The sequence below is a fragment of the Aythya fuligula genome, chromosome 26 (genome assembly GCF_009819795.1).
Source record: "Aythya fuligula isolate bAytFul2 chromosome 26, bAytFul2.pri, whole genome shotgun sequence".
NCBI lineage: Eukaryota > Metazoa > Chordata > Aves > Anseriformes > Anatidae > Aythya > Aythya fuligula.
In genome coordinates this window covers 5,168,079-5,190,296 of record NC_045584.1, presented here as the reverse complement: position 1 = coordinate 5,190,296, position 22,218 = coordinate 5,168,079, and the positions used below count along the sequence as shown (strand labels likewise).

The 22,218-nt window shown below is 54.1% G+C and overlaps 1 protein-coding gene across 2 annotated transcripts; it reads left to right on the top strand.

The window, feature by feature from the left end:
- Positions 1–17,428: 17,428 nt before the first annotated feature.
- Positions 17,429–21,359, top strand: LOC116499067 (junctional sarcoplasmic reticulum protein 1-like). 2 transcript variants are annotated; one of them, XM_032203673.1, is made up of 6 exons: positions 17,429–17,488; positions 18,726–18,885; positions 19,384–19,536; positions 19,644–19,709; positions 19,788–19,921; positions 20,053–21,359. In XM_032203673.1, exons 2-6 carry the CDS (start codon positions 18,792–18,794, stop codon positions 20,545–20,547), a joined length of 942 nt encoding a protein of 313 aa, XP_032059564.1. In that variant the 5' UTR covers positions 17,429–17,488; positions 18,726–18,791; the 3' UTR covers positions 20,548–21,359. The 2 variants fall into 2 exon arrangements, with proteins under 2 accessions (XP_032059564.1, XP_032059563.1); XM_032203672.1 differs by lacking the exon at positions 17,429–17,488 and having other exon boundaries at positions 18,478–18,885.
- The last annotated feature ends 859 nt before the right edge of the window (positions 21,360–22,218 follow it).

The window sequence follows — 22,218 nt, the reverse complement described above, 5'->3', positions numbered from 1 at the left end:
GGAACAACCTCAGGCCATACAGAGGCAAAGCCCCTCCAACCTCAAATCGGTCAGAAAATGGACTGGGCTTTTGTTGTTCCATTTTTTTTTTTTTATTTAGGTCATTTTCAAAAGTCAGTTGACCTCAAAGTACCTTCAGAATAGGCAAAATGTTCTCTGGAACCTAAATTATCTGTCCTTATCTTGTCTCAAACCTCATCGATAATCCTCTTTGCTGCCTTTAAAAATATTTAAAGGAGATTATTCTTTGGCAGCGATAGTCATGTTTAGTTCTCTTTTATATTACACTGGGCTTTTCTTTCAATGGCTTCCTGATGTCTTGCTGCTTGGTATTGTTAGGTTTATGTATTGCGGTTTTAAGATTTTAAATGGGTTTAGAAATATGCTTCCTTGTGGTAACTGGATGCTTTTTCCCATGAAATATTGTGGAGACAGATACAAAACATCAATTTATGCAAAACTGTATTTTTTGATTTTAATGTTCTCATGGTTATGTAGATTGACATCGCCACTGCCTTGCACCTCTGAGCAGCTCTGCCTGCCGGTGGTACAGTTTCTGCCTTTGTCCAGCAGCACCAGGGTGATGACAACAAGAGTCTGGTTACTTGCATCACCACCGCCTGTCTCCCTATAACTTTTTTAACTCTTTGAATTTTAACTAGAAGGGAATTTATATCTGACCCACGTACTAAATCAAGTTTGATCAGTCAGTGAGGCAAAAAAAAATAAGTATTTGGGGCAGCAGCTACTTTCCTGAGCCTTGCATGCAAAGCAATGCAAATTTCATACTACAAAAGGCCTGATTAAGCCCTCAGTATCCCAGTTCAGCCTGCTGGCACCCCAGCATGCTGACCTGCTGGAGGATACATTCTCACTCTTTGCCTCAACCGCTTCTCACAGCCGTTCTGCTGAGACCCTTTTTCCATGACCTCCAGGTATAACAGCTGTGACACATTTGTTTGGAGGAAGCTGCAAGATTAGGATAAACAAGCTGGTCTTAATTTTCCTTCAAAATAAGCTATTGTTGTAGCTCTCCAAGATCCCTTCTCATTGTAGTACTTTAGCAGTTAAAAGGCACACACAATCCAAGGGAAGTCATCTTATGTAGTTGCTTCTATTTTTCGTCTGGGAAGATTTCAGGAGCTCTTGGCATGGCTTTAAGGGGATGCTGAGCACTGGGATTTCCCCGAGGTGCAAGTTTCAGCCTCCCAGTTTCCCAGACTGAGGCATGGAATGTCTTTCTAGGGCCAGGAGAGACAAACCTGGACCTGCTGTCCACATGTAGACCTGGGATCCCCTTCAAAAAGGTGCAGTGCTCCACCCTCTCAGCCTCCAATGCATCCCCTGCAAGGCTATTCCACAAACTGAGCACTCTAAGAGTTGGGAAACACCTTCTTAATCCCACTTGCATTTATTTGCAGCCAGTTTTTACCCAATTGGTTTCATGCCAACCTTGTCCTTATGCTTAAATAAGCATCTCAGCCCTCTCACAGGTGCTTTTATGTGTAGCAATCATACCCCTCAGGCCTTCGTGGGCTGTTTTGTTGTTGTTGTTTTTGGCAAAGCAAACCAAGATCATCTTCTGTAATAGCTTCCTTTTGCTTTGTTTTGCTTATTGTCAATGAAGCATCTCAGCTACCCCAAATCTTTGCTGCACAAGCTACAGTTGTAAAGCATCAATCCACAGCCATGCTAAGTGCCATCAGCTCCTAGACAAAACCCAGCTGTTCATAAATGCATTTGCTGGCTGTTGCAATAGGAAGTGAAAAAGCACATAGAGCAAGGAGCAAAAAGCTTGGCATGCACACCTGGGGGGTCCTAAGGGAACCAAGGTGTTGGGGCTTTTGCCGCTGCGTAGGGCTGCTGGAGCTGCAGCACCAGCTCCTGTGATTCTCTGAGCCTTGTCTTTGATGTTCTGCTGAAAGCCCTCTTCAGTGGTCTGGCGAAGGGCTGTAAAACAGCTCTGGGCTGAGCCACCAGCTCAGTAGTACCTGGCTGGCTGGGAGGAGGCTGGCAAAATCTTACTCTGCACCACAAAAATGTTGCTTAGAGATCTCCCACCAGTCTGGGCCTGAGTCTGCCTAGCTGCCATATGCCAATCTTTGATGAGGAACGAAGAAAATATTTTTTGGTGAAAACCAGTTGCTTTCCATCTTTCTTCTCACCCAGAGCTAAAGGTAACCTTGACATGGTTTGTACGCAGTGGGTGCTGCTGCCCTTCAGCCCCATGTGCTCCCCGTGAGCAGCACGTTCCCAGGACAGTGGGTGTAGTCAGCATCACTTCAGAAAAAAGCAGGAATAAGGCACCAAATGGGGCTCAGAAACAATGCCGGGGCTTGATGTGTAAGAGCAGAGACCTGCCAGCCTGAGCCTTGCTCCCTCCTGTCCCTCAGCTCCTGGAGATGGACATTTCAGAGCTCTTTTGGTTGCAGCCTGTGCAACGCTGAGGATGCCGAGGCCTCTCTCTGTCTTCCTGCAGCCACTCAACACCAACACAACACCAGCACTGCCCTCATGTCCCTCCCCAGCACCACAAGAGCTCATCCCTCAGACCAAACCATCGTGTCGTTGTGCCTGAGCCACCCCAGCTGACTCAGGTATCCCCAACGTGCCGAGGGAGCGAGGCTGGAGTGAGCCCACATCACCACATCTGTGTCCCCCCCGTGCCTCCTCCCCGGCACCCTGCACCTCGACACCGCAGGGTGGAGCAAGGCTGAACCGGTCTCTGCATGCACATCGCCTTTGTCTGGCATGGAGGAGCAGAAACTGCTGGAGGGAAGCGTTTTAACGATGAAAACCACGCGGGGCTCAATTGTTCCCTGCATCCATGGAAAATTACTCCTGCTCACTCTTCCCTTTGCTTGAGCAGCTCCAAAACACGCTTGTAGGAGGAGGGGAGTGTGTGTACGTGTGGGGTCAGAGCTGTTCCTTTTTTTTTTTTTTTTTCTTTCCTGCCTCTAAATGATTTATTCAGAAAGATTCTTGCCTTTGAGTCACTGGGAAAACACACAGCAGTCAGAAAATGTTTGGGGGCCAGCCATTGAAATGTCACGGTGAGAAGAACAGTACAAAAGGAGCCCCCACCACCCCAGCAATGCTACCCCAGCCCCCAGCGCTCTGTCCCCATCCCATCTGGCACAAGTGGGAACAGAGGAGAGAGGTGGTGGCGGTGGGCACGGGTCCTGCTGCCCCCGGGGCATTGCCTACTGCTGCCAGCCCTCAGCTCCCCGCCACCAGGACAGGGCAGGGCAGGGGCACCAGGGGCACTGGGGACAGCAGGGACAGAAGGGACAGCAGGGACACCAGGGACATGGAGCAGCTCCATGACCAGGGCACCTCTCTGCACCTGCACTCACAGGAGAGGGAAACCTGGGTACGGGGGACGTGCTCACCAGTAGCGTTCTCTCGGAGTGCTTTATGGCATCATAGCTAACTAAGGCGAATTCTCTAAAATTGGTGTTTGATAGATACATTTGATTTCAGTTTGCAAATCCTTCTGCACCTGCCTGTAGTAGGGTTTTGAGGAGTGGCCACGCTGGGGTCCTTTACTCAGGTGCATCAGTATGAACTGTGCGCTGGCTTGGGGAGCTCTCTGCCCCCCTGTGACAATTTGCCACCTCCACCCACGAGCCCACCTTGCGAGCCCAGGGGCCGCTTGCTCCCTGCCTGCTCTCAGGGCTGCCGAAGGGTCCTCCTGCCTGCTCCCCTTGCAGCTGCTTTTCTGCAATGCTCCAGCTTCCCTTTTTCACCTCCCTATGCTTTTTCATACCTTTCTCCACCTCTTTCATACCTTTCTTCACCTCTCTATGCTTTTCATAGCCTGCCTTTTTCTCTGAGTTTCTCACTTGTCTGTCCACCCACATTCTTGCTTCTTTTCCTCCTCCCTTGCCTATTTACACCCTCCCTCTGGTCCCAGCTCTGCCCAGCTTTCTTCTCTACCTCTCACTACCTCTCATTCCCACTCTCATTTTCTTTATGTCTCAACTGCAAAGTCCTCACGTGTAAGAAAAAAACAAATCCCAGTGCTGGGAGGCTTTGACTACAAGCAAGGGCCAAGCAGGCTGCTTTCCCTTCTCTCTGCACAGCCCAGCCAGTGCCTTTCCTCGCTCCCTGCAGGCCCTCTCCACTGCCTTCCCCGGGGGCCCCTGGTGCTGCAGGGTGCACCCTGGCCCTGCCAGCTGCACTCAGTTGTGTCTTTGCTTTTCTGTCTCCAAGCAGAAAGCATTTCTGCCCCGCACCATGTCACCGATTGGCTGCTGTTGTCTTCAGAGGAAGCTGCAGGCGTGCACAAAGCAGCATCGCTGCGAGCATGCACAGAGCAGTGCTGCTGTAAGTGTGCATCACTGCAAGCGTGCACAGAGCAGCAATACTGCGAGCATTGACAGAGCAGCAACACTGCAAGCACACACAAAGAGCAGCAATACTGTGAGCATGCACAGAAAGCATCATTGCAAGCATGCACAGAACAGTGTTACTGCAAGTACACACAGAGCTGTGCTGCTGCAAGCCCTACTCTGCTCTACCAGGACAGAGGTGGGAGGTTTCTGAGCAGAAACCTGCTGGGATTAGCCTCTCTGCTGGGTTTGCCCTAGCACCAGGGGATGGGAACGCAGTTTGTCTGAGCCATCTCTGCCACTGCTGGCCACAAGCACTCAGCACCCAGAGGAGGAAAGGAAGGAGGAGCAGCATTGGCAACCTGTTGTGAAAGGGACTGAGCTAAACACATGGAAATTGGGGGCCAGGTGTCAGGGGTGATTTCTGACTGGAGGATGTGGCAAGCAGCGAGTCATGTCTGGAGAGGAGGAACAAAAAAAAAAAATCTGTTGTTTGGACACAGAAAGCAGAACTGAAAAAAAGCTCTAGCAGATATCACGGAGGAGTTGGGGATGGTGAATGTAGTGAATAAACTTTGCAACAGAAATGCCAAGTACTAAACTCCTTTAAGATCCTCTACAAGCTGAGTGAGTTTATCTTTCTGCAATGTTAGAAGCATGGCAAATATTATTACTCCTGTTCACAGGAAGGGAAACTGAAGCCCAGCGGGGCCATGGGGCTGTTCCTGGGCACGTGCTTGGTCCCAGCAGTGAGCAGCTGCGCCTCCATGTGTGACTTCCTGTGCTTCAGCCCCATCCTGCTGCAGGACTGCTCCCATCCTGGCAGGTAGCTCCCCTCTCGCTGGCAGTGTGAGCTGGTGCTTACCTGCAAACATTCTCCTTCCAAAGGTGTTCCTGGCATCTGCAGCCCTTTTTGCACCCAAAAGTCCTGGGTTGGGCTTTTTATTATTATTTATTTATTTATATTTTTTTGTATATATATTTTTGCCTTTCTATTTGCTTTCTTCTGCTCTGGAAGCTTACTTGTGCACCTGGGAACCTGGTGGGAGCCTTTGTGCCGCGGAGGCAGGCTGGTGTTCACCCCAGCTGTTTGGGGTGGGAGGGTCTGTGGGAAACCTCAGGGTGTGACATGAGCTACCAGAATGCTGTGGCAACTCCTTCTGGTCTCCAGGACCCAAATTCAGGCCCGTTGCAAAATTCTAATCCATGGAGGAAAGGAGGGGAGCTGGAGGCATCTTCCTGTACAACCAGGGAGCATCTCCTGTTGTTGTCCCCTATTTTTTCACCACTTTTTCCGCAAGATGTTAGGCTGTTTCAGCTTCCTCTGCACTGCCCAGCCCCGGACAGGACAGCAGGGAGCGATATTTAAAGCGTTTGTGAAACTGCAGCTGAACCTGAGTAGCTCTGCAGTGCCCTCTTCTCCTTTCGTGGTTTTGAATTCCTTGCATCCCTCTTTTCCATGTAAAAGGAGAGCAGCTCTATTTAGGGACTGGCAATTGCGCTGCTGAGGGTGCCTCCAGCAGCAGGTCTCGGTGGCTCTGAGCTCTCCATTCCCAGCCAGGCTCGTGGCTGCTCAAAAGACTTCGGGTGGCATTGAGAGCCAGGGCTGGAGCCAAGGTGTGACGCCCAGGCTGGTCCCTTTTGCAAGCAATTGCTCAGCTAGTGCCTTCCCCACAAGCCTGCCAGCCTCTCCCTTCTTGGTATTGGAAATTATTTCCCTCAGAAATTAAGAATCATGAAACTGAGGTCATGGGACCGGTTAGTTACACGAAGGGAAGCAATCCCACAGCATTTTTTCCGTATGAATAATGCTGAGAATCCCTTTTTGGGCACACGCTGCATCTCATCATGGGCACAGCCACACCGAGTGGCAAGCACAGAGCCCTGGGGGCAGGCAGGAGCCGTCCCCTGACAGGGGGCTGCAGGGGGCGCAGGGCAGTGCAGGTAATGCTATCGCTTTCACTGGAGGTCTACTGGAATTTATGTCCGTGTCACTGGTACAGCAGCCTTGGCTGTTTGACATCTAGGGTTGGAACACGTGTAATTCAAGCCAACGAGGGATTTCACGGGTGTGTAAGATGGGTGACCTTCATGTCTGGAGGCAGAAAGCAGGGAGAAGCAAGAAGAGCAGCTGTAGCAGAGCATAGGTGGTCTTCCCGTCCTGCACTGCCTGTTAGGAAGTTCACTGTGTTCTTGCCTTCATCTCATTTCATTTGTCAGTCACCCTCCCTTTGCACAGCTGTGGAATCCCAAATTGGCAAAAGTTACGTGACTTTACCGCTTATGCCATTTTCTGGCCTGTTTACGTCCCGTAAATTAAGTCAATGATGAGCTTGGCATGGGATCTGGAAGTGTTTCACAGCAGGATCAGTTTCTCCCCTTTAATTAAACATTACAGGTTCCTCATGAATTGTACCTCGTGCTGCTAGCCTTTTATGAAAAGTCGTAGCATGGTAATTTATGGGAAATCTGTTTTGATGTGCAGGTTTGGGCCCTGCTTCTCACCTCGCGCATGACCCGCAGTGCCTGCTGAGTGCCCAGCAGTGCTGGACAAGCACCCAGGCTCAGCCACCAGTGGGACCTGCCCAGGTTCTTGTCTTGCAGCCCCCCTGGACCAGTCCTCCAGTAACCTCCTTTAACCCCTTTCCAAAGTGTTTTTTTCCTGAGCCCCTACCAGGTCCCCTGACGATGAGATCCAAGCTTCTACCATGTATCCATGCGGAAGCTCTCCTTTTGCTGGTTTTTGACCTATTGCTCCTTACATCCAGGCTCCAGCTTTTGTGCTTCGTGAATTAGAGAGTAGCCACTCCCTTTCACTCTTTTCTGCACCATTCATGCTTTCGCAGATCTCTCAAGTTGTTTTTCTCTGCTGTTTCACTCTGTTCAGCCTTTCCTTGTGTGGAAGTTCTGCTGTACGCCCGGTCTGCTCCTGAACCCAACCCGGCTCTTTTTGACACATATCTGCATCTTTTCTGACACTAGGTGGCCAGCACTGCTGGCAGCATTCAAGGTGTGGGTTCACGGGGGATTTTTGCAAGCACATCATGGGTTTTTCTAGCAACATCTATGCACCATTTTCAGCAATTCCCTAGGATGCCTTTTGGCTGTTATAATCCCTGAGCTGACATTTGCAGTTACATCCACAGTGGCTCTAAGACCTCTTTGTGGTGCTGGCTCATTTATAGCCTATTGCATATGGGTTCCTGGGGGGAGTACCGCTTTATTTAAAAAAAAAAAAAACAAACAAAAAAAAAACAAGCGTAGGTGATTACCCTGTCACCCCACTCCTCTTTCTAATACCTGTAGAAAGTACTGACCAAGAGCTGCTGAAACTGGAAGGTGGCACAGATGTCACCAGGGTGCTCAGGTGCCAGAGGGAGGTGTGGTTGAGCAGGTACATGTCTGGGCAGTCAGCAGAGTCCTGTACCCAGGACCTGCACCAGCAGACACAGTGGGATTTTGCCTTCCAACCAGCTCATGCACAGAAACTGGGACCGGGGGACCAGAGAGGGGCACACAGAAGTGGTGGGGATGGGGACAAGAAACTTCCCATCTGCTATTCCCACTTGTTAGTCCTATTTATAGGGTGCCCTTCCACAGAGTACCTAGGCTTTTATTTTTTATTCTTGGAAAATTATTCACTTCTTGGACCTGCCGTGGAGCAGTTACTCACCAGCACTCCACCCCAGCGTGACATTAAAAGAAATTCCCACGGGGCAGCACAGGACTGCTCACTTCCCTGCGGCCAAACCAGGCTCTGCCCCGCACTGCAATCTGCCTCGTCTTGTCCTGTAATTCCCAGCCTGGCTGTGTTGCTCATTCACCTGCAAAAGTGGTTTGCTGCCTTTGATTTTTCTCCGATGAGCTCATTCACCTGAGTACAAAACACACCGAGCAGTGTTTTGGCATGGGCTGACTGCTTCTGAAGGCAAACTCTTTCATTCTTTTGCTTAGTACGTGCTGGGCTACCCCATCTGTTTCTTGTCCTGCTGTCTGTAAAACAGTCCAGCAGTGGCAATGGAACGGTTTGGGAGCAGTTTGTGCCCCAGCAGGGGACAACTGCTGCATGTATTAAGGGTGGGAGCTGCAGTTCCCTGTTCAGCTTTCCTGTAGCACCCAGCACCATTTTATGTGGGTGCAGAGGCAGAAAGGATCAGCAGCCCGGTGGAGGCATGCATTGTCACTTGGCTTTCAGGTGGCTTCTTGTGCTGTAAGAGACCGTGGGTGGGCCTGGGGAGGTGCTCATCCCACTCTCTGGAGGAACAGAGGTGATCAAAGGGAAAGTGCTGCGTGCTCATCTCACTTTTACTGTTAAAATCCCTGAATTTCTAGAGTGAGACATCAGTCTCATGGTGGTAGAGACCTGAAGCTGCCCTGGAGGCTGAGCTCCACTGAGCTCAACCTTCCCAAGATGCAGAGGCTCGAGGCTGGCAAATGCAGTGCTCAGAGACGGGGACCACTGATGCCCCGTGCTCCTGTGGCACTTCCTACGGAAAGAAAACCCTTGCCATTTCAACTGGCTAATTTGGGAACTAACTCGGGTTTTGAGGAAGAAATTCTTTCAGGCTGCTGTTTGTATTTCACTAGAACAATAAAAATGACAAAAAAAAAAAAAAAAAAAAAAAAAAAAAACAGCAAAAAGACTCAGCTACTTGTGCTTTCAAGCCTCCCAGCAGGCTGGGCATGCAGGAGCGAGGAGCAGGGACAGAAGTGATGGAGCAGGAGACAGCAGTTTTTGCATTTCTGTCCTGCAGCTGTGTTGCAAGTGCGCATCCTCTAACGGGCTTCATTTGTGGCCCTGAGACACCACTCGAGGGCAGCCACGTTTCAAAAGAAAGCAACTGCCCTGGAAAGGAGGCAAATTCCACCTGCCCTGGTTGCACGGGGCCTCTGGCTCTTGCACACTGCTCTCCATCTAGAGCTGGGCTGAGTGGGACCAGGACCGGGAACTGTTTGGAAGTGCTGCTGGGGATCATCCAGCTGGGGATCATCCAGGCTTGATGTAGCCGTTCTCCTTGGCTTGGGACCTCAAGGTCCTGCCCCTGCCCAAACCCCCCTCCTGGCTGCTGTGCCTTGGGTTTTCTTCCTGGAATGGAGCCTGCAGCAGGATCCAGGTCCCCGCTCCTTTGGTTGGGAGGTGCAACAACGGGCATGGCATCTCCAGTGGGCTGATTTGAGGAGTCCCTGGCCAAGGGGATGCCGAGCACCTCGCTGCTACGATGGGGCTGTGCGGGAGCTCATCTCCTGCTGTTCTGCCCACTCACATGATTGTGTTGCTGTTCTTTAATTGCTCCATCACCACTTTAAATAGCTGTTACTACCACAGCCCGCAGGCTCCTGACTCACATCCTCACTGGCTGTGTACCTAGGCAGATTCCGGTGCGCTGCCATGCCCTGCGTGCCTCTGCTCCTGCCTGCCCCATCCTGGGGCGCCACATGGCACTTGGTGCCTTTCTGGCCAGAAGAACTAGGCCAGCGGGGCAGGCAATCACAGGAACCAGCTCGGTCCAGGCTGAGCTCTGTTCCTGCCCTCCAGAGTAAAGGCCTCAAAATAAAGCACAGGCTGCTGAAACAGGAGTGACAATGAGGTCATTTGGCTTCTCCAGGGGAGAAAGGAGAAGGGTCAGTCTGAGTAAACCTTTCTAATCACACCACCGTGCTGTGTGGGTGAGAATCAGCACAGAAGCCAGTGCAGTGCTTCTAACTGACTGATCACTTCACTCAACAGTACTTGGCTGGAGGTGCTTGTCCAGGTCCCTTCAGAGACAGCTAGCCATATGGGACAGAGGCTGCCTTCACTGAAGTTTCACTCTTGCATCTTCTGCTCTATCAATTCACAAAAATAATTCTTCTCAAGCTTGCATTAACCATGGCAAGTTTGCAATTGCAGCCTTGCTTTGCCAGGATTTTTGCCTTCTTCTGGTGATAGCAAGGAGTTGTGAACAAACATCAGTCAGAAAGATGTGCCTTTTTGATCCTGAAATACAGCTCCATGATTTCTTTGTAAACTTAGCACGGCCCCACTGACTCAGAGAAGCTGCCTTGGACTTACACCAGCAGGAATCCTCCTGGCCTGCAAACCAAGGTTTCGACCCCAAAGCTGCTGCAGGCAGTAGGTGCCAGTGGTAAGCTGTGAGCAGGACATCCCCATGTGGGTGACAAAGCAGAGCAATGCTGTGGGGAGGCTTCAGAGTTGGTGCTGTGGGGACAATACTATTCCTTGCTCGGCTGGTAGGCTCAGACCTCAGTTTAAATACAAATCTCTGTCTGGGCTGTTTAAACAGGACATGGTTTAGAAACAAAGGGTCAGCAGGGGTATTATGGAAAAAGACTAGAAAACATTCAGTTCTGAGATGTGATGTTTTTTAATTCAACCTAGGAGGGTGTGATCCGTACAGTGCTCCAAGCAGGGCATGATGCAAACAGTTATTTGTTTGCCTTGCTGCAGTGGCATTGCCTGCACCGGACAAATTATTCTAATGGTGCTGGGCAAAAAGGAGAGAAAGCTGAATAATTAAGAATGCAGCTTTGGGAAAGGGAGTTTAATGCTATTTTAAGACCCAGCTGGTTTGGTTCTTGCTTGTTTCTATTACAGAACATATTTCATTGGCATTGCTTTGTACAAGTGAGGAGAGTGAAAGACAAGAGCAGAAAGGAACTGCTCTCAGAAAGCTTGTCCTGATGTCCCAACCTTCTCTGCTTTGCTCATAATTAACAGAGTAATACAGAATCCGGCTGAACTTTGGAGAAGGAAAGCCATCATCAAAGTTTCCCAACCTCAGCGAGGTGATAAATGCACCCATGAGGGTCCCAGAAAACTCCTTACAGAGCCAGAAAACACCCAAGTGGACAGCCCTGGTGATATCAAGGGGGAAATTCTTTTTTAAGAAAGCAGATACTGAACCTTTGAGCTTTCATTTACTATCACTGAGAAACAAAGAAATAAATACTGAGACAGGAGAGCACAGGCAACCCTGGTGTGTAGGTTTTACATGTGGTTCCTGCAGTGTGATGAATTTTAACTTGGGAATTTGTTGCCTGATAATAGAGAAATGGGGAGCTGTAGGGCAGGAGGTGCTGGGAAACATTCAGCCAATGTCTGCTGCTGGTTAGGAAGTTCCTGCGATTTCTGCTGTCACTGCAGCACACTCTGCTGCCCTTTGGGGTGTAGTTGTCCCTGTACGACCCTCCTCACCCTGCAGGAAGGTGGGACCACTGGCAGGATGAGGCCTCCTGTGGGACCTTTCCCTATCCCCCAGCAGTACGGTTCTAAGGACTGTTTGTTTGAGATACCGTGTTCAAACACAGCCACTTGCTTGTGTTCTTCTCAGAGGTACTAATGGCTTTAAGTCTTAAAAGAGAATAATGATTAGCCCTAAGCAGCACTGGGCTGTGAGAAAACATATAATGGAACAATTACTGAAAGCAGCTGAGACTAAAAGTAGCATTTAATGGGATCCAGCATCTTCTGTTCCAGCTGACCTGAATGCTGCTTGTTCTGCCAGGCAAAGAGAGTGAAAACCTCTGGGATTTGTAAATCAGGGTATTTAGGTCACACGTGGATTAGAGTGTGATCAGACTGGTTTTAATGCAGAGCTGCTCTGGGTATGTATAGATCACACAGTATGCTGAGGAATCAATGCTTTCCAGGGCTTTGGGCATGATCACAGGCTCGCTGTGAGCTGCTGCGGTGCGTCAGGGCCCCCATGCCACACAGTCGCTGTGGGCACTGCTTGTCCTTCGGCTTGGAGCAGAGACCAAGTGAACTTGGTTCGTTTGAGAGCACACCACCGGCAGCAGGGTGAGCGTTGGCCCCAGCGACCGTCCCCGTTCCGCCGGACCAGTCAATGGCCGGGCTCTTCCTTCCTATCCCAGTGGACAAAGCAGATGAAGGCAACCCGTGACACCTTGCTGCCAGCAGGGTCTGTCCCCTGATCCAGCCATCACCACGAGGACTGAGACCTGAAGGCTCCCAGGCTGCTGCTGCTGGGCACCGCACAGCACCACTTTGTCCCTGGGTGAGAGGCTGGCTGTAGCTTGGTGCTGGAAGGACAGACATGCCACGGAGAGGGTTTCTCTGGTCGATGTGGTCACCTGTGCTGTCCTTGGCTGGATCTGCATGCCCACAGGTGGGTCAGCTGGTGCTCAGCCTGCAGCATCATGCTACAAGACCCCACGTGCTGTATCCTGGCCACTTCCACATGAAGCCCCCCCCAGTTTCTGGCTCGCTGCCCACAGCCAGAAGATGTGGGTAGGAGGAGGCCTCAAAGACGCTGCAAGCTGTGACTTAGCAAAGCAGGCCCAGGGCAGCGCCCATTCCACAGTGCTTCATCCTCTCCTCATCCTGTTCCCCGACATCAGCAAAGCCTCACCCCAAGAGAGCAGACAGGGCCCCGGCTGGCCAAATCACTGCAATACCAAAACTAGGGGGCAGAGCCCAGCTCTGGGTCCTTGCAGGACTTTCTGTCAGCTGTCTGCCAAGAAGACCCAGACTGTGACCCAAGAGCAGCCAGGGAGGGCATCACCAGGATGGCGGAGCCCATTCAGGTACCAGCCATGGGTAAAGGATGCTCCATTTCTCTCTGGATGCCTCTGTGTCAGGAAGCGTTACCCAACCTCACAGTAATGCCTGATGGCACAGAGCCACAGGAACATCCAGCTTCCCAAACGCTCTAGGCTTTCAATTAACTGCACCACCACAAGGAGATTGCTCAGTGCAATGGATCTCAAATCTTCTATGATGAGAGATCAGTGATTTGACAGAAGTACAGCTGGCAGAGAGAAAATGTCTCTTCGCTTCCTGTAACTTCCAGAGTGCTCCCTAATAATGACAGTGCTCGTAAAGGTCTGTGGTTCCCGCAATCACCCAGAGAAATACATGTAATTTCCTTGGCTGACTCTGCTGGCTGCTACCTCAGGGCTGGGTGGCAGTGGCTGGGTTTCAGCTCACAGACGTTGCACAAGCCTTCAGGATGGCAAGAGCTGATGTGTGCTGCATCCAACCGAAAGAGGAATTTTAGGTCAACAGCATGTTGTTGTCAGCACTGGGATGTAGCCAGGTTGCCATGGGGACACCTGTGCCTGTAGGTTTTTGATGGTATGAGGGATCAGGATGCTCTTTCACCTGATTTCCCCGAGAAACTGTGCTTCTGTGATCCTCCCCTCCATCTGCCAGCACCTCTCCGACCACTTCTGAGCCCAGCCACATCTAATGGAAGGGTGGAGAACTCTGAGATGCCAAGTACCTGTGGCGAGTTCATGCAACGCCTGGCCTGAGTACTACATGCATCTCCTGCAGTTTGTTTGGTGCCATTGGCTGCGCAACACTCCCTGGCATCGCTCTGCACCGTGGCTGCACACGGTGATGGTGCTGGGGCAATGTTGGCATGGAGCTGGCTGGACTCATGGACCAGGCTGAGCACCAGCTTAGCAGACACAGTTGAAATTCCTGTCCTTAAAACCAGGTCAAGAGCCCAACCCTGCTTGTGTGAGGGGCTGGAGGCTGCGTGCTCCGAGGGCTGGAGGAACATTACGGATTGCCAGGCTGTGGGAATCCAGCCGTATGGGTCTGGTGCAGCCAGAGATGAAATCCAGCATGCAGCCAGTGGGGGAAGGACCTGCAGTGTGCCCAGGCTATGAAGTAGGACAGTGGAAAACCCAGCTTGTGCCCAGCTGGAGCATCTCCTCCCCTCTGTGGGTGCAGGAGACAGGGCCAGGCTGGGGATGCTGCAGCAGCCAGGGCTTGGGAGAGAAGCTGAGCTGTGTGGAGGGCAGGAAAATCCACCAGCAGAATGAACCTGTGCTGAAAATAAGCAGTGACTAACTCCATGTCTTTACAACTGCCTTTTAACTGCAAGTTATTAAAGATGGGGAGAAAGAAGATTATGTCCCAGTGGGAGGATAAGGGAGTGTTGCCATAGAAGCGCAGGGATGCTGGAGCACAGCTGGGTCCTGATGGACCATGAATCCTGGCGCTTGGGTGCCAGCCCTGAAGCCACAGGGGAGAGACACTTTTTTCAGTCTCAGGACAAGAGAGAGGCCAGGATCTGGGAGAGGCCAAGGGATTAGGAAAGATTTTGCCTCTGGGATTCTCCTTCCTCCATCTGCCTGGGTTAGCTCCTGAAATGGAGATGAAGGCTTTGCAGCTCAGCAGAGAACTGCTCAGAGCCAAACACGCAGGGACAAAATTGATCCTGGTCCCTTCCCACCTCAGGAAATGCTGAGAGGTCCCCAGAAGCATGGGAGAGTTTCCATCCCATGGCCCCACATGAGGACAAGTGGGAAGAAGCTTTGCTTGGGCTCTGTCTGTAATCACTGTGCACTCAGCTCCTTGCCTTCCCAGGGGGCATGAGCTCTCCGGCAGGAGATGCAAGCAAGGTGCCGGACCTGAGAGCATGGAATGAAACAGGGTTAACTGGGAGCACAAGGGATTTTTATTTGGCTTGTTGATGATGTTCTGCTTTCATTATGTCCCTATAAAGCGTGCCTTGCCAGCTAACTGCCCTGACCTTATTGGAGTGGGAATAAAACTGAGAAAAATACCCTTGGCACGCGAGCCTGCAGCCCTGGCGCAGCGAGGAGGGCTTTGTTTACAGCTCCAGCTCTTTCTCCATCTGGGCTCAGCTTCTGCAGCATGTTATTTATACCGCAGCAGGGTTCACTGCATGCTCAGTCCTGCCTCTGCCAAAGAGGGGAAATCCCTGCCCTGGAAAGCAGACGGCTGCTCTCAAGCTCCTTTGCTGTGTGGTCCTAAAGCGGGACTGCAGCCTGGTGTCTTGCTGGCCAAAGGTGCGAGGGGCTCAGGCAGCCTGTGAGATGCAGGTGAGCAGGAGGATGCCTGGGATCCTGCTCAGGGCTCAGGAGGTTCCCTGCTGGAGGATGAGGAAGGTGAGCTTTTGTGCTGGGCTGTGAGGCCCTGGCACTATGCATGTTCCCTCCATGTCCCAATGCCCTGGGATCTGTTTGTAAAACTCTGGGAGCCCTCCAAGCTTGGACACAGGCCAGCCAGTGCCATCCATCATCGAGGTGTCAGGAAAATAAGGCTGCATCAAGCTGAAGTGATGTTAGGGGGAAAAAAAGCTCTGTAACTTGTTTTTAATGCTGATAATAGGAAACAGCACTACTTGAAACTGGCTGCAGAGCCCAGGGGCAGTGAGTGGCCATTTTTGGTGATCAGCTGCCTTTAGCTCCCACTGCCCGCGGCTCTGTAGGAAAGCAAAGTCCCTTCTGGGATGCCAGTGCCTGCTTTATCCCTCCCTTGGATCCTGCAATGGATGAAATATCAAACCTGCGCTAAAGGCAAATGTCAGCACTGCAAAAGCGACATGTCACAGCTTCAAGTTGTCAGACCTAACGCTGTCAGACTGTAAGAGATGTCCCTGAAGCAGGACACGGCCGGGATGTGCCAGGCTGTGCCACCTGGCCGGGGACAGGACAGGCTCCTTCCTGAGGCTGCACCTGCCTGCAGAAACACAACCCCAGAGGCTGGTTTTCCTCTCCAACTCCCAAAAACCAGAAATACTTCATCCCTTCACCACCCCACTGCCAGGATGCTCATGGGGAGCAGAGCCACATCCTGACCGCCTCACGGGGCTGTACCCCTGCAGCAGCCCCAATTTCGGGGGCAGCCTGGTGCCGCGCTGCCTTTTCTGGGGTGGGAGCTCGGGTGCTGCAGCTCCCGGTGATTGGGTGCTATTTTGCTCGGCGTGGCCGGCAGCTGTTGCTGTATATTACCCTGGCCAGTCCACGCCAGCCCGCAGGCGAAGGCAAGGTGGCAGCACTCAAGCCCGAGGTATGGTTTTGTGTTGATTTTCACCCTTTTAATCAAACTGGGGAGCAGTTCGTGGCACAGCACAGGGGAATGTGGTGCTGCAGCAGCAATTGGCACGCTGGGGGCCATGGAGCCTGTCCCGATGTGGCCGTGTGAGCATGCACAGGGAAGGGAGGGCAGGCAAGGGGCTATTTCTGGCAGTTTCTTTGATGTGAGTCAGCAGTGGAGGCAGCCTCAGGCTCCCGCAACCTGGGCTGGTTCAGGAAAAGTCCCACAGACAGCAAAACAGAGCTGGTTTTCATTAGTGGCCAAGGCTACATGCTTTTGTGACCATCCCTGCCGTGGGTGGCCAGCCCTTGCCTCGGTGCCTGTCCCTGCCATGCAGCCGTGCTGGGCAGTCGTGTGTGCTTGGTGCATCGGCTGTGGAGATGGCCTGAGAGGGAAACACCCATGAAAGCTGCTCCCATGGGTGAGCAGCCCATCCCACCACCCCAGGGACTGCCTGGCTGTCACCTCACCATGGAGAAGCGAGGACAGCCAGGAGGGTGGGGAGGGACCCCCAAAATCCGAGTCCTTGTGGTAGCTGCTCCACATCCCAGGGGAGATATGACCAGGTTGTCATTGCTGGGGTAGCTAAAATGAAAACCAAAGACTTGGTTTGGTTTCGTGTTGAATGCAAAGCTCCTTCAGGCCATTGTTCCCCAGCCAAAAGGTTTCCTTGTAGCTGTTTGTTTTGCTTCCAATGTCATGTTTTGGATTGTAGCCTGGGAATTGGTATTTTTTTCTCAGCATTCATTGTTCCACTGGGGAAAAATAAACTAAATCTGGTGCAGATGGGGCAGAAATTCCTCCTCCTGGTGAGGGCTTGTGCAGATGGGATGTGCAGATCCCAGATGAGCAGGTGCTAAGTTCACTGATGCTGGGAGACCTGAGCCCACAGCCTTGGGATGGTGTTTTCAGGGTGTTCTTGTGCTCCTTGGGCTGTTTGTCCCCACGTGTGCTGTGGCAGGGAGGTCACCGTCCCCTCTCAGCTTCAGCTTGCCCAGGACATGCGGGAAGGTGACACCTGGGGCCTCAGCAGCTCCAAACCCCATCCGCTGGGTACCGTTTTCACCCCACTCTTACACCACAGCCTCTCAAGCTGCTGCCGTGATGCCAGTGGCTTCTGCCCATCTTCTGAAATGGCAGGAGAGGCTGTGGCCATGCCGTGACCATGGGAAACACCGCATGGTTCTGGGGTGCCAAACCTGGGCTTGCTCCACTCCACAGCACCCCACATGTCCCCCCCTCACCCCTAACAGGCTGTGCTCTGCTTGTCTCTGCCAGGTGCCGGTGAGCAGCAGCAGGGAGAGCAGGAGATTCCCATGTGAGTGTGCTGGTGAAGGTGGGTCTGTCACTGGGGCAGGGGATGCAGTGTCTGAGGTCCCTCTTGCATGAGCTGGTGATAGAGGCTGTGGGGATTTCAGTACTTAAGCTCGCTGCAGGGCTGGGTTGGGCCCCAAGCATACATGGCTTCTACCTTGCAACCCAATGGGTTTGGATCCTTCCCTTCCAGGAAAGAGCTGGGATAGGGGCTCATGAGGGGTCATGGGGATGGGTCCTGGGGGTGGAGGGGAAAGGAGGACAGCACAGACACAGCTTTGTTCTCCACTGCACCGGTGGAGGTGTGAAAACAGCCCCTGACCCGGGGACGAGGAGCCTGGACCCTGTGCCTGGTTAGGGCTGGGGTGTATGACCTGTGGCACTGTGCAAACCAACTCGCCTGACACAGGAGTGTGTCTCCCCGCAGGGGCTCCAGTTTCATGTTGGCAGAGCAGGGGACTGGTGGTGGCAGTGGGCAGGGGACTGCATCCTGCCCTGGTGCCTGTGGTTTCAGCCATGCTCAGGTGCAGCCCCAGGTGAGGTTTCCAGGTCCTGACAGAGGCAGAGGGCTGCCTCCCAACACAACATTCAGCCGGGAATAGGGTCTGGGGGGGGGCTCTGTGGGGTTCACCCCACGTCCGTCCCTGGGGGCCACAGCCTGGCACGTTCAGCTGTTGCTGTCACTGAGCTGTGCTGGCGGGTAACTCTCACTCGTGGCATGAATCCAGCGCCACTGACACAGGCCAGGAGGCAGCTGAGCCACCAAACTGTGCCCCAGGACCAAGCCCAGAGCCCTTTGCAATGTGCCCACAGCGGGGTCCCATCCTGGCAGCTCCCACGAGCGGGGACACCCAGGGCTGGGCTTGCTCAAAGGCAGCCCAACACACGAGCCGCACCCCAGAGCCTGCCTGCAGCATGGGGCCAGCTAGTGGCTGCATCAATCTTAGCAGATTAAAAAAAAAAAAAAAAATCCCAACGTGCTTTCTGATACAAACACAGGCATCAGGCAGTAGCTCCTGGAAGAGCCGGTGACGAGCCTGGTCAGCGTCTGCATCAGCAGCCGCCCAGCCCTGTTAAACACCAGGGCTCTGCCTGCCAGCTGAGAAACCACAGGAGACCAGGCTCCGTCTGCCCACCCTGGCATCCCCCCTGCATCCAGTGCCCCTTATCTGGGAGGAGGGGTGCAGCCGAGCCCCTGTTCCACCCAGCCATGCTGCGCCGCGATGCTCGCACACCCACACTCCCTCCCCTCTGTGCAGGGCCTAGAGGAGGTGGGGACCCGGCCGGGTGTCCGTGAGCAGGATCCGGACACACCCGAGCCGAGCATGCCCGAGCCGGCAGCGCTCAGCGCGGACAAGAGAGCAGCGGAGAAGAAGCGTGTGGAGAAGGTGGGAGCAAAAGGCACCACAGTGCCTGCAGGTAGGTGTGCATGGAAAAGCCTCATCTACCCCAAAACAGCCACCCTGTCCTGCACCCCTTGCACTGTCTGGCCACAGGGCGGTGATGGGACCAGATCTGCTTGCCAAAACCCCCAGGAACTGGTTGGGATGGGGTGGGGTGGGGTGGCACAGCATGGCATGGGGCTTCCCCTCCACCTGCCACATCCCACCCCCGCTCCCTGTCCTTCTGGGATCTACGGCCAGGGGGAGAGCAGCAGAACCAGGAGCACACAGAGGGCTCATCCCTGCTGGAGCCCTGGGGTGCTGCACACAGTCCAAACATCTCTGGCTGACACCCCAAGACCTTCTTCCCCCACATCCCTTCTACAGTATGACCTCCCCCAGTGCTGTCTGGGGCAGGGCAGGGCTGGGGTGGGAGGGGGTGCGGGGGGGGGCTATAGGCCCTTTTGTCCCAGCATGGAGCCCTTTGGTGCCTCCCTACCCCCCCAGTAACCCTGGTTCCCTTTGGGCTCCCCAGTCCCCAAGAGCCTCCCTGTGAAGACAAAGGTGGAGCCCCACAGCCTGGACCCCGCGGAGGAGCCGCTCATCTGGGAAGGGCTCACCCTCAACAAGTGCATCCTGGTGGCCTCCATCGTCGCCCTGCTCAGCGTCAGCTTCCAGGTGCTCCAAGGTGAGATGGGGACTGGTCCCAGGCACAGGGTCCCCCAGTGCCAGGGTGGCCAAACCCTACCTTCATCACCTCCATTCTTCTGCCCTCTCTTCCCTCCTCTCCTCCAGCACCACCATGCTCAAGGGACGGTGTCAGCAGCAGCAGGCAGGAGCCTCCAGCACCTCCCATCCCTGGTGGGTTCAGAGCTGGGCGGGCACAGAGGGGTGGGTGCTGGGGGCCTCGCACGCCAGCTCATCCCTCTCCATCCCCAGAGGTCACCATCACCAAGGAGGAGGCCCCAGAAGTGGAGGCTCCCCAGCCCATCCAGCCTGAAAGCAGCATGGAGGATGACAACAGCGATGATGACGGTGATGATGACAACAGCAACGATGCTGACAGCAACCTGGTATGGGGCTGAGGCGGGGGCAACAGCATCCCGGGGTGGGATGCTCCTCCAGTGTGGAGGAGCACTTGTGGGAGGGCTGAGGAGGGGTCCCAGGCACAAGGGTTGGGCTGTGTGACACCTCCATCCCCCAGGCTGAGCCCTGGATCTTCAAGAAGTGGTTTGGCCGCTCAGAGCCGAAGGATGAGGAGGAAGAGCCCACAGAGGAACCTGAAGAGCCGCCAGCCAAGGTGGAGGTGAGGAAGGGACGGGAAAAGCCCCGAGCCCCGGAGAAGAAGGAGGAGAAGGCAAAGGACAGCCGCGCAGCCCCGGCAGAGAGGAGCGGCCGGCAGGATCCGCGCCCCAAGGAGAGGACCCCTGAGGACAAGCCCATCAGAGCCCCCAGGGCGCCCAAGGAGCCGGAGCAGCAGCCACACAAGAAGCGGGGCCGGGAGGGGAAGGAGAGCCGGCGGGAGCGGGATGAGCCCCGGAGGGACGGAGGCAAGAGCCGCCCCGGCAGGGCCGAGCACCAGGAGAGCACCCGGCGAGACTGGCGGCAGCTGCGGGGCGAGCAGAGGGGCAAGAAGCCCTGGGAGCAGGCAGGGAAGGACGGCACAGCCAGGCCCCGGGAGGGCAGGCGGCGTGACTGAGGCCGGGACAAGAGGGGCTCGGCGGCACTGCCTTGGGAGGGCCCAATCTTGCCACCACCCCTGGCAAGGGCTGTGGATGCATGGACTCTGTCTATCTGCCGAGCCCCTGCGGCCACAGCCCTGCTGTGGCTGGAGAGGAGCCAGGAGCTGGTGCGGTCAGAGCACAGTTTGGGGACATCAGGGTCCTGCTGTGCCACCCGCCCATGCCACCTGGCCAAGCATGAGCCTTTGTGAGGACTTTGGGCCCCCTTGGATGAGCTGCACAAAGGCAACCTGAAAGGGAGCAGGGAAACGAGCTCCTCTCCACCTGGGCTTTGTGCCTTGCTCCATCCCCAACACACAGCGCTCCTGCAGCTCACCCATGCTCTGCGCTGCAACTGCGGCACCTGCGGCGTGGGCACAGCACAGCCCAGCAAACAGAGGGTGTCTCCAGACCACTTAGCTCTTGAATTCAGTTACTGGTTTTATTGAAAGCAAATCAAAGAGAGAAGTGTGTTCCGGGTTAAAGAAGCCAGGCTGCTGCCAGCCTTGAAGGGACAACAAGGAACAGAACCCGGCCCCGCCGCCACCGCATGGAGACACGAAGCTTGCCCAGAGCAAAACCCCACTGGCAGTGCCATCGCTGGGGCTCCCCTTGAACCTGCCTTCCCAGAGTCGCTTTTAGGAACAAAGCACAAGTGCAATATCTTGCAGCGCTGTAGCAACTACAGGAGACGTTCACAGCCCCAAACCACAGTGGGTTTGAGTATTTGCTAAACCAACAGAGGTTAAGATAAACTATTTTCATTTTTAATAAGGTATTAAATTGAATGTTAAAAAAAAAAAAAAAGAGAGAGAAAAAAAAAATCACAGCCCTGGATATGCTTGTGTTTTTTCAAAAGGAAAGGGAGAAAAAACAGCACTGGGGCTGGGCCTCCCCATCCCAGCTGTCAGGGGCAAGCCCAGGTCCCCACTGGTGTCAGGAGGCACCCACCAGCCCCTGGTTAGTGCAGGGACACTGCAAACCAGAGCCATCCCCTGTGCTGGGGGCGAGCCCAAGCTCTGCTTTTTGGGGGGCTCGGGCCCCACAGCCGCCCCCCAGTGCATCCCACAGAGCACCGGGCTCAGCTGCAAGATGACCCAGGGGGGCCGGGCCCTCTGCACTGCCACCAGTGGGGGCATGCAGCAGGTGCTTGGGCAGCCGCCGGGAAGGGGACGTGCTGCCAGTGGGCAGCTGCAGTTTGCACCCGCTAAGGGCAGGACATGTAATGGGATCGTCCCCCCCCCAGAGCTTTCCCCTCCCTCTGCCGTGCCCCAGGCAGCGGTGACAGCAGGGGCACGATGCCGGGGTCACCCAGCAGGGACTCCCACACCGTGGCTTTTGCCAAGTCTGGAGATGGGTCCCCGGGGAAAGGCAGAGCTGAAGCTGGTGGGAACAGGGGGGTTGCTGCTTGTTTTACCCCTGAGAGCACAGGGAGGGATGCGGGTCAGTGGTGGGCATGGGCTGGCTCAGAACAGCCAGGGGAGGCTGCAGGGAGGCTGAGAGGCAGTAGCCACAGCAGCAGTGGATAAATAGATGTGGCCCCAACTAGAACAAACTTCCCTCTGATGCCCTGCACGTCCCGTACCCAGCCCAAACCCCACTGAGGGTCAGAACCAGACTGCAGTCTGAGCCTCTGGGCACCTCGGACA

Bases quoted from the DNA above. Each gene is read 5' to 3' on its own strand.
- LOC116499067 (XM_032203672.1), top strand. From the start codon at position 18,690: ATGCTCGCACACCCACACTCCCTCCCCTCTGTGCAGGGCCTAGAGGAG. The intron at 18,886-19,383 runs GTAGGTGTGCAT...TGGGCTCCCCAG, and splicing joins AGGCACCACAGTGCCTGCAG to TCCCCAAGAGCCTCCCTGTG. The intron at 19,710-19,787 runs GTGGGTTCAGAG...CTCCATCCCCAG, and splicing joins TCCAGCACCTCCCATCCCTG to AGGTCACCATCACCAAGGAG.